General features: G+C 52.6%; 2 protein-coding genes across 2 annotated transcripts; one reads left to right on the forward strand and one right to left on the reverse strand.

Annotated features, from left to right (window-relative positions):
* The first annotated feature begins 1,133 nt into the window (after positions 1 to 1,133).
* LOC119269874 lies at positions 1,134 to 1,935 on the forward strand. The gene has a single exon (XM_037551798.1). The coding sequence runs from the start codon at positions 1,220 to 1,222 to the stop codon at positions 1,721 to 1,723; it is 504 nt and encodes a 167-aa protein (XP_037407695.1). The 5' UTR covers positions 1,134 to 1,219; the 3' UTR covers positions 1,724 to 1,935.
* A 2,006-nt stretch (positions 1,936 to 3,941) lies between these two features.
* Positions 3,942 to 7,846, reverse strand: LOC119269875 (protein IQ-DOMAIN 14-like). The gene is made up of 5 exons (XM_037551799.1): positions 7,673 to 7,846; positions 7,324 to 7,429; positions 6,056 to 6,892; positions 5,852 to 5,971; positions 3,942 to 5,124 (listed from the first exon to the last, which is right to left on the reverse strand). The coding sequence occupies exons 2-5, from the start codon at positions 7,399 to 7,401 to the stop codon at positions 4,288 to 4,290; spliced, it is 1,872 nt and encodes a 623-aa protein (XP_037407696.1). The 5' UTR covers positions 7,402 to 7,429; positions 7,673 to 7,846; the 3' UTR covers positions 3,942 to 4,287.
* Between the last annotated feature and the right edge of the window lie 3,308 nt (positions 7,847 to 11,154).

The following is an 11,154-nucleotide window of genomic DNA, read 5'->3' on the forward strand; positions in this document are numbered from 1 at the left end:
AAACGAGACACCACTGATAGTGCTAACAAAAATCAGGGAAATCGAGCCATGTAGCAATTACAGAAAACCCTAGAAATCAGAATCATGAATGGATACATCATTGATGGCCAATCATGAATGTATACATAATGGTTTTGCATATAGAGAAAACCCTAGAAATAAGAATCGAACAATGTAACAGGGGATCAGTTCAAAATTTACAGCAACTAGCCACGAAAATCGAAAATGGCAAATTAATCACTGGAACGATGTGCATGCGAAACAGGGGCTAAATAATAGCATCTGCACCACGAATTGAACGCATTGGGCGCATTTCTAGTCTGTTCTAACATGTGAACATCCCGACGAACATCCCGCCACTGATGGCGTCGAGAAACAGAGCAAAAACTAATGGGGGCGGATGTGAGGGTGATTGAGTCGATACTCGCCGGTGGAACAGAATACTAACACCGCGAATCGTTCGGAGAAGGCGCCGCCGCTCGCCGTCGACGAAGAGAGAGCGGGGGCGGAGCGACAGAGAAGCGGGCGCGCGGTTACCAGTCGATTTGAGGCGCACGAACTACTGGGGGCGGATGTGAGGGAGATTGAGTACATACTCACCGGTGGAACGGAAAACCAGCGCCGAGAATCGGCCGGAGAAGGCGCGCCGCCGCTCGCCGTGGACGGAGACAGAGAGAGCGGGAGCGGGGAGACAGAGAGAGCGGGAGCGCGGAGACAGAGTAGTGCCCATCGGGCGAGACGGTTCGAGCGTATCGGGCGAGACGGTTTGAGCGTATCGTATCGGGCTTGGCCCACCACCCAGCGACAGAAGAAAGGAACTGAATAGCTGGAATGTCTTGCGTCCGTTGGATTCCAAATGGACGACATCCTGCAAGTGTGGCGATTTTGCAATCTGGCACAGGGTTGCCAAATACATATTTCGTTAATTAATTTGGTTTACGTAGAAAAATCGAAAGAAGGCGACTGCCCACTGGCCAGGCTCTCCGACCGGGCTGGCTGCCCACTGGAAGCCAAAGCAAAGCAACGGCTCTCTCCCGACTAGCCGTTGCCCTTGGCGCCGCGCCCCCAACGGCCATCTCCCCCGCGCCGCGCGGCATAAAACCCGCCCACCCCTCTCCTCCACTCCTCACTCCTCATCCCCACTCCCGATCCAACCCACCAAGCAAAGAAAACCTCTCTCGATCCGACCACGAGCACGAGGCAACTCCCGCCGGCTGCGATGGCGTCCGGCAAGGTGCACACGCACAAGGCGTTCCTCCTCTGCAACTACGCGCTGCTGGGCGCGGCCTCCAGCTGCATCTTCCTCACGCTCTCCCTCCGCCTCGTCCCGTCGCCCTGCGGCCTGCTCCTCGTCTTCCTCCACGCGCTCACCGCCGTCTTCTCCGCCGCGGGGTGCTCGGGCTCCTTCACGGCCGGCCCGGCCAACCCGGCGCCCTGGCACACCGCGCACACGGCCGGCGCCGCGCTCACCGCCATCTTCCAGGGCGCCGTCGCGCTCCTGGCATTCACCCGCACCGCCGACTTCCTCGCCGAGCTCCAGTCCTACGTCCGCGACGACGACGGCGCCGTCATCCTCAAGATGGTCGGCGGGCTCGGCACCGCCATCTTCGTCCTCGAGTGGGCCGCCCTCGCGCTCGCTTTCTCCCTGCGCCTCGACGAGGACGACGACGGTGACGATGACCTCCGCCGCGCCAAGAACTGGGCCGACGCCTACCATGTCTGAGCGGCGAGCCTCCGCGCTCCCTGCATCTTCACTCGCTGTGGGGAGCGGCGCCTCCTTGGTGTTACTGCTGTCGCTATTCTTTTGTGCTAGTAGTACTGTGTGTACCGTGGTCTCAGATTCTTTTGTACTATGATATGATGTCAAGGCAAATGTATATTGCTTTTGACCTATTTAATCGAAGAAATATATTTATATTGCTTTGGATTTGGGTACTTGGTTGTACTCCATTCGATTTCAAAATAGATGACTCAACTTGTAAGTGCATGATTTATGCAGCCAATTAAACGCAACTGTAGTTGCTGTGTGCTAGGGTGTACTGAACCTGCTTAGGCCAGTTACTCAGAAATATCTTCGATGCAACAGTGGCGTGTGGCGGTCGGTGCCGCCGTGCAGGGTACTTGGCAGCAAGCAGCGGGGGATCGAGGTAAATGCACCACGGTGCCTGAATTTGCCACGGCATACAAAAAAGTGATGCACGAACTTGGCTTTTGCGTGCAATATAGTTGCATTTGCCGTCTGTGGACCTTAACTGTGGCACCCTATTTTCGTTTGAAGCCGTCTACTCAGCCGGCCTAGCATCGGGTGGAGTAGTGATCGGGTGGGGGGATTGGAATTGCCGACCTGCAGGCAATTCATGTGTTCGATCCGATGAACGCAGGTTATCGCGCTCCAATGAGCGACGTTTCATGACTCTTCAGGCTATGTCTGTAACAAAATAAATTACACTAAAAACGTTCATGTATTTTTATTAAAAAATCTTCATGTCATTTAATATAAAATAAATTACATTAAAAATGTTCATGTAATTTAAGAAAATGTTCACTTACTAATTAAAAAATACCCATATAATTATGTTATGAATTACAAGATGTTTACTTTTTGAAATTACCGCGTTCCCCAACAAGAGCATTTTCAACAGCCGCCCAACGCACGGCACGCTAAAAACTACTTTGCAGCGCGTTCATCGTCTGATTTGGCGCGGCGGGCAGCGCTGGTTCCAACAGCCGCGCTAAAATTTAGCTCGCGGGCGTAGCTCCAGCAGGCACGTTAAAATGCAGCGCGCGCGCTCTCGCACGAACACTCCAGACTAGGTTGCATAGATATTTTTTAGATAATAAACGATACATAGTTCATTATAGCATAGATAAAACGATACATAGATATTTTACATAGTTCATAGCATAGATGGATAAAACTACAATGCAACTACATAAAAGTTATAGTGCAACTAATAAAAACTACGGTGCTACTAGATAAATTATTGTGCAACTACAACCTACTCTGAGTCGTCCTAATCATCATCATCCTCGCTGGTGTTGTCTGAGGTATCGAGCCAAATGTCCTCCCAACGAAAATCATTATCCCCAAAGATCGACTCCCCACCTGCTTCAATGATATCGCACTGTGATATGGTCAGTGACTTCCGCCGACGCCTGTCCACCCGCTCTGTGCGGCGCCTTGCCGTCCTTTCCGCCCAGTAGACGCGCTCGTTGGCGACGTCCTCCGGTGACGCCGGCGCCACTCCGCCATGGCTTGCTCATCCTCCTCGGTGATGAGGAGGCGGCGCTGCCGCCGACGGTGCTCCGCACGGTCCTAGTCCGTGATAAGACGAGGCGAAGAGGCGACGGCCTGCACCTGCTCACTCGTGTAGATGTCGCGGAAGTTCATCTGCGACGGAGGCCTCTCTAGGCGCCACGCCGCCGTGTCGTACGTGCGGGCGGCCTCGTGTGCGGTCCCGAACGTGCCGAGGCCGAGCCGGACGTCATCGGACCGGATCTCGGCGTATTACGTGCCGCCGGGGCGCTTGCGGACGCCGCGGTAGTCAGACGATCCCCGGCGGCGCGGCGGCATGGTGGCGCGGTGGTGGCAGGGCGAGGAAGCGGCGAGCAAGCGGCAGAGAGAGCGTGTGACAGTGTGGAGGCCGCGTGGCGAGCGCCACAATTTATAGGCGCGCCGAAAGCGGTGCGCCAAATCTAGCGCGCGCGCAATCATTTTCCGCCACCGCTGGAGCGCGTGAAAACGCCCCGCGCACACTAAAGTGACAGTTTACCGCGGCCCGCTTTTTTTGGCGCCGCTGTTGAAGATGCTCTTATCGTTGCGCCTTGTTCACCATCAGCCGATGTCGCGCCTTGATTGCTGACATTGTTCTCGGAAGAACAACTTGAAAGAGGGTCGGCAAAGGGTGAGACGTCTGATGAGATTTTGTCGAGACAGGCGATCACATGGCACAAATTTTCCACCATGGGCGATCTTATGACAAGGACACGCAAACCGGAACACATACCAATGCACACAAACTACAGTATGTTCCATGAACTCTCCGCAGTACTGCATTTACATCGCAGCCACCGGCCCCTCAAAAACGGAAGGCCACGCGCGAAAGGGAAACCAGTAGCCGCGGGTAAACCAAGCACAACGAATCACATACCACTATCGTCAAACAAATGCGACATGCAAGATCGACAGAGACACGCACCAAAGACCAAACCAAGCACACGATACAGACTGTTACACCGGGCAGAGACCAAAGTATCATGGAGAAGATCGAAAGGAGATCGCGCGACCTACTTGAACGACCGCCGGCCGACGCCGGCCGGCATGGACACGGTGGAGTCGACGCTGAGCCCGCTGACGGACCGCCGGTGCTTGTGCCGGCCGCCACCGCCCGCCGTGGACGCCGCCGGCGTGCCCACCCGCGACGGCGCGGCGGACTGGTCCCCGCCGCCCCGCCAGAACGGGCTCTTGGCCCAGCTCCCGATGCTGTGCCCGAGCCCGAACGAGAACCTGGGCTTCTGCTCCGCCGCGCGCCGCTCCTTGCCCAGCTGCTGCTGCAGCAGGTGCGCGCGCGCCCGGGCCTTGGCGGACGCCGACATGGTCGGCGTCATGTAGTTGGGCACGCCGAACGCCGGGCAGCTCGTCAGGCTCTCGTCGTCGCGGACGCTGCCGCCCCCGCCGTGGCTCGACGGCGGCGCCGCCGCCCCTCGCGCGCCCCGCGCGGGCTTGCTCGGCTGCTTGTAGTAGGCCGACGCCACCGACCGCGCCGGCGTGTTCGCGGCCGTCGTCATCGGCGTCGCCGTGCTCATCTGGCGGTGCGCGGCCGTCGTCGAGATCGGCGTCGGCATGCTCATCTGGCGGTGCCCGGTCATTGCCGACATCGGCGTCATCATGTTCATGTTCATCTCGCGGTGCCCGGCCGTGGACATCGGCGTCATCACGCTCATGGTCATCTCGCGGCGCGCGACGGCGGGCGTGGGCCTGGGCCGGCTGACCGCGGGCTCGACGTGGCGGGGGTAGTCGCGCTCGTGGCTGCTGCGGTCGATGGGCGACCACCACCATGGGTTCCGGCCCGACTGGAGGTCAGCCAGGATCGCGTGGGCCGCCATCGGCGTCGACTTCATCACCTACATCCATCCACGTGCCAAGAGGACACCAACATGAACAAATCAGGGTGCTAAAAAAGCCAAAAAAACCAGGAACATATTATCTTCTAATAAAAGAACTAGATTATGACAAGTGCAGGGAGAACATAGTAAACCATCCAAGTACCTACTGACAACGACATCACGCCTAGTTTCAGATAAGCAACACAGTGACACCACACCTCTGACAAAGAAAAACGTTGACAGTGTGGTTCTAGTTGGCCCATCGACGCCATCGAATCGAAGCACAAGAAAATTTTCATCACCTACACGTCCCTCTCAGATGATTCGTCCAAGCATCCCTGATGCAGAACATGCACTAACTACTATAGTTGGACTGACAGAATGTATAAACAGCTCGTGCGAGACCGACCAGACAGGTGCAGAGAAGACACATTCCAACTCTCCAACAATGACACCACACCTCTGGGTGGGAAAAAATACGGTAGCTCGCTCACTAGCTTTTCGCTGGCCGCTCGAAAGTATTTTTTCGCACCTACTGGTCTCTGTCGGGAGGATGGATGGATGGAAGAGATGTTCGGTCACCCTCTCGCTAATATTAATCTGCTGTAACTACTCCCGCTGCTTGACTGACGGAAGGAATTAAGCTGTCCCTTTTGCTTGTTTCAGAATTCAGATTCAGACGTGATCGATCGTGCTGTGTGTATACTATTTTTTCTGGAAGATAATACGTAGAGTACGTACGTACCTGGTGGGAGTAGGAGTAGGCGAGGGCTCGCTCGCGCTTCATCACGGCCTCCGCCTTGCGCTTCGTCCTCGCGTCCTCCTCGTCCCGGCTCAGCAGGCTGTCGTCCCACACGCCGCCGTCCTGCACCTCCAAAACTTCGTCACATGCATGCACGGGTGAGTGTCAACGGAAAGACGAGCCAAGTGCCTGGCGTGCCGTGCGCACCTGCGAGCCGGAGCGCCAGCGGCGGCCGTCCCGGAGCATGGCGCCGTGGCGGTCGTTGCGCCGCTCCATGGCCTCCACGCGGCTGGCGCGGACCTGGGCCTGCACGCGCACCAGCGTCTGCATGCACCGCATCGCGTGCGCCGTCTGCCGCCGCACGCTGGGGCCGCGCACCACCGCCTGCAGCCGGATCAGGCCGCGCAGCGACCGGTAGCTCCGGCGCGCTGAGTAGCCCCGGAACGCGGCCTGGATCGCCACCGCGGCCGCGCGGGCCTGCTCCGGCGCCACGGCCCGCTGCCTCGCCCGTGTTCTGGTATGCTGCTGCTGCGGCTGCCGCCACTCGGCCATCTCCGCCCTGCCCTGCTGCAGCCGCTGCAGCCTCTGCTGCTGCTCCCTGTCGTGGTCGAACCGCCGGATGAGCGGCGGCGGCGAGGACGGCGGCGCAGGCAGCTGGAGCACCGCCGCCTGCTGCTGCCGCTGCTGCTTGTCACCGCCGGCGTCGCGCTCCCGCTCCCGATCACGCCCCCACTCCCGCTCGCGCTCGCGCGCCGCGGGCGTGGTCGGCGCCGTGGCGGCGACGGTGGCGGTGGTGGGCTTGGCGGGGGCGATCTGGTACTGCGCCGGCGGCCTGGCGTAGTACTGCCGCTCCATCTCGGCGTCGCCCAGGATCTTCTCGATGCTGCTGGGCTGCCGGTACAGCGGGATGCTCATCAGCGGCGCCGGGTCGGCGTGCGGCCGCGACCGCCCGAACCCCCATCGCTTCTTGTCCCTCGCGTTCCCCCGGTACTGCTGCGGCTGCGGGGGCGGCTGCTGCGGCGGGTACTGCGCTACCAGCTGCACCTGCCATGAATACATCTCACCGCTCAGTTATCTTCCCGAAAATTCTACATGTAAAATTCTTCCACTGCTAAAACTTGTATTAAGTGTAAAGAACATTTTTATATTATGGGATGGAGGGAGTAGAAAACTGCACGAAAGAACGGAAAATGTGATGCAAATAATACAGTAAAAATACAGACTACACGTGCAAATCAACGAACAGGATAAAGTGACTTTGTACAGGGCTGTGTATTTGTCGCCACGATACTGCTGCACCTGTCTACATGCGCATACAGCTTGCATGCAGCGATTGCTTCTGGGCAAAGCTTGAGTTTGGGTGAGCAACCAACTTTTTTTCTCCAACACACGTGCCTTTTAGTTTTCTCTGATGACCTTTACACATTTCAAGTGGGAAAAACACATTTTTGGGAGTTTAAAGTAGTAGTGCTCACATTTGTTGGCTTGTCCTTGGGGGTCGTGGTGAAGGCCTTCTTGAGCGCAGTGATCCAGCCGCTTCCCTTCTTGCCCATCTCCTTAACATTTCTCCCACACACACCCCTGCAGCAATTCCATGAACAACAAGAACTCAACTACGATCAACGAACATGAACAAGATTGGATAACATGCATGCTAAGTAGTGGTACTGAATCGAACTATTGATACACAAATATAAAGGGAAATCATATATCTGATGCCTACTCTATACAAGGGTGGCCAAGTTTTTACCTCAGGACTAGCTTGTTTCCTAATACAAACTAGGCAGAAGGATGGTAGATACATGGAGCAAAGTCCAGCCATACCTTGTTTGAGCTTCCCCTGCGTCTACAAAGCCTTGCTGATGCTTCAGTGGAGTAGCATCTCATGGCAGCAAAAGATGCACCCGCTCTCCGGTCCTTCCAACTCTCTCTTCCTCCGGTGGAGGTGGCCGTCTTATACTAGATCCTTTACCGGATTGGGTGGCCAAGGGGAGCTGCCCACTTCCCCACTCGATGACACCCAACCAACCTTGCTTCACCAGCAAGCCTCACGAGGAGGCAGCCAATTGTCAGCACGGCTTTCAGGAGGAGGAGGAGCACTGCTCTCGTACGCCTTGCCTTTGCTGTACTTCAAACATACATTCATCCTTGGAATTGGATCTCCCCGATCCGAATCCATGTGTGATGTGCACAGGCACAACATGGCTTGCCTTGCCGCGCACAAACTCAACTGTAAGGCTGCGGCCCGGTTGGTCGGTACAGGAAATAAATTTGAAAACTACACGAGGAGTCCACAGGAAGTTGTGCAGACATAAGGGGTTTTAGCTGGCGTGAGAGTGAGGGTTCAGGCATGATTAGCCCGTCGATCGGGCAGATATGGTAGCTCACCCTCACCTGATGGTCCTTGTTCATCTGTTACCATGCGCTGTCGACCGCCGGATCGGACCGGTAACGATCCGGGAAGCTGGTGATTCAGTTTTGGCAGTAGCATCTGAGGGGTTTCGCAGTGGGCAATGATTCCGTCATGCTCGTGCTGGTGGGTGGTTAAATCCGAAGCCTGATCATTTGCGACCATCATATGCTCGAGCAACACAACTGTCAGCCAGTTGGTAACTAGCTTCATGTGCATGTCATCGCTCAAATGCTCATGCACACTTGCTTAAGGCTGAATCCTCTCTATAGACAAGCGTGATGATGGTTCACTTCCAACGATGATCATGGTTGGCATTTCTTCCGGCAACAAGTTTACCGTCAGAATGTAGCATCTTGGTGGGTGGGACACTTGTTGGCAGGAAAGAAGCCCTCCTGAAAAGGCAGCCAAGGGCCCGAAACGGATGTTGTTTATCAGCCTTTTTCAGTAGCTCTCAAAACCAACTAAATTACAGAGTTACAACACTGGTGTGGCCCACATGCCTGTGCCGAAGGTGGTGTAAAAGTGGGGGATGTGTAGGTCTGAGTGGCTTAAGTAGGCATTGGAATCTTGCTTGCAAGGTACTTCAATCCAGAGACCAAATGGGAGATAAACATCTCCTAGAAAGATGTGTAGTAGGCTAGTTGGTTCCATCATCAAAATCAGGAGCAGGGCTTAGTGCTGGAAGTTGCTCCTAACAACCCATGTAGGCCACATCCATGGCCCTCTTGGTCAATTCTGTCTTCATCCTCAAACCATCTGCCTCCTAGTTGTATTGGACCCATCACCTCGAATACTGTTGCTTGTGCATGCATTGCCCCTTGCTTTCGTATTTGATTAAACTTGCCACCTTTATGCTTGCTTCTGAAATTATTATAGTGCTAGTGGGAAGAAGAGCCAGTTGTGTAATCCAGTGTAAGATATATGCCCCAAGTGTGACCATCCTTAGGTGTCAAGCCTACTTTTAAGCATAACCAAACGTGCCAAGATGCAAAAAATGTGTGTGTGTTTTACTTGAAGCAAAATCCCTTTTAAGCAAAGCAATTAGGTGAGTATTGATCATAATGCGGTTCTTCAGTTAACATTATGCAGTTTCCCTTTTCTTTTTCCGGACCAAGATGACACGACTTAATTGTTTCTTGTTCCGGATCGTTGAAGCAGAGTTTAAGCAATTAGGTGAGTGTTGATCATATTTCTGTTGTTTTTCAAAACCTTGATTTTCCGCTGTTTTTAGTCGTTTTGAAAGACTTTGGTGTCGAGAAAAAGCTTGTTTAAAGAAGCTGGTATTAGAGATACTCGAAACATAATATTTAATCGGGATTGCTAAATCTCAATCGACTGAGACTTAACCAAGTCTCAGTCAATGCTATTTCATAAGATCTTGCATGGAGATTCGTGAAAATTTTATTTTTAACCTTTTCTTTTTTCTTATTTATATGCTATGCCACTTGACTGAGACTTGATTAAGTCTCAGTCAACTGAAACCTAACCACATCATATTTATTTTAATAGATCGAATAGTGCTTGCGGAAACAATTGTCAAGAGGAACCAAGTTAGAGGTAATTGAGATCAATTATTAAATGCCAAAACTTGTTGTGCAATTATATAAGACTAGTAAAAAATTGTATGTGCTTTGCATGTCATGTAAATATGTGTGCAAAGTTCAATTCATGGACACACGGCCTGCCCCCTTCAAACATGGTACCTTCGCATGTAAAGCTTCATCGAGTTCATCATTGTAGCAATTCTGTTTTGTATATATGTTGCCCGAAAAAAGGGGTTCAATTATGTATATAAAGCTTTACATGCTTAGTATTAGTATCTCGTACTAAGCTTACTTTGAAACTTCTTGAAAACTTCCAACTTCTCCCTGACGCGATTAGTGCGCGCGTTGCGGACGCTCTGCCAGTGTGCACCCTGACCAGTTATATGCATGAATGGATAACCTTAGGCAAGTGAAACTTTTCCTACATTGGTATATAGTGATGGTTCTAGAAATCAGTGGTACGTGCATTGATACTCTAGCTGCAAATCCCACAATTTTCAGCCATCCGATTGACTCTACCAACGACTCACATTGCTTTTTGGTTTTGAGATCCAAACATTTAAAAATCGTACACTATAGAGTAGTATAGATATTACTTTACGGTGTCTTGTTAAACATTGTGGCGCCTCTTGAGAAATGCCGTCGAGTTTGTTGGCCTGTGCAATCAATGGAGCCAAGCATACCTGAAAATCTACAGGCTTTGTTCATCTCCAAAAGTCTCTGAGTGTCCTAAGTATTGGGTGCTCTCAAATACTCCCTTTGTAAACTAATATAAAAGTGCACCCGCAAAAAATAAATAATATAAGAGTGTTTAAATCACTAAAGTAGTGATCTAAACGCTTTTATATTAGCTTACAGAGGGAGTACTATGGTTCGAACACTTCAACCATCGCCTTTGCAAATTACTTGACAAACAAGACTGAAGGGTTCTCTCCCATCGCCAAGCGATCATCAATGAAATCTATTGAAACACCATATGCGATCATGTGCAATGCGGCAGTCACCTTCTAGATAGTGCTATGTGCAATATCTCCAACACAAATTTTTGCTCGAAGAACCGATCATATTGTTCACACACTTGGCAACATGAAGGAACTGTAAAACTAGATGGAAGCGTTGAACCCTTTGCTCGGGCCGCGGTTGTATATATATGATGTGTGCCGTGGCTTACAAGAATAGATCGAGAGGAGATCGATCGTGATTGTTATAGGAGGTTTGAGGAGATAGAACAGAAGAAGAGATAGAAGTTAAACACCTTTCCTATCTCTATACAATATTTTCTAACACCCCCCCTCAATCTAAACCTCAAGAAACTTTCGCAAGGTTAAGATTGTACTTGAACTCATCCA

The sequence above is a fragment of the Triticum dicoccoides genome, chromosome 3A (assembly GCF_002162155.2).
Source record: "Triticum dicoccoides isolate Atlit2015 ecotype Zavitan chromosome 3A, WEW_v2.0, whole genome shotgun sequence".
Lineage (NCBI taxonomy): Eukaryota > Viridiplantae > Streptophyta > Magnoliopsida > Poales > Poaceae > Triticum > Triticum dicoccoides.

Bases quoted from the DNA above. Each gene is read 5' to 3' on its own strand.
- LOC119269874 (XM_037551798.1), top strand. From the start codon at position 1,220: ATGGCGTCCGGCAAGGTGCACACGCACAAGGCGTTCCTCCTCTGCAAC.
- LOC119269875 (XM_037551799.1), bottom strand. From the start codon at position 7,401: ATGGGCAAGAAGGGAAGCGGCTGGATCACTGCGCTCAAGAAGGCCTTC. The intron at 6,893-7,323 runs GTGAGCACTACT...TATTCATGGCAG, and splicing joins CCAAGGACAAGCCAACAAAT to GTGCAGCTGGTAGCGCAGTA. The intron at 5,125-5,851 runs GTACGTACGTAC...GGATGGATGTAG, and splicing joins CCTACTCCTACTCCCACCAG to GTGATGAAGTCGACGCCGAT.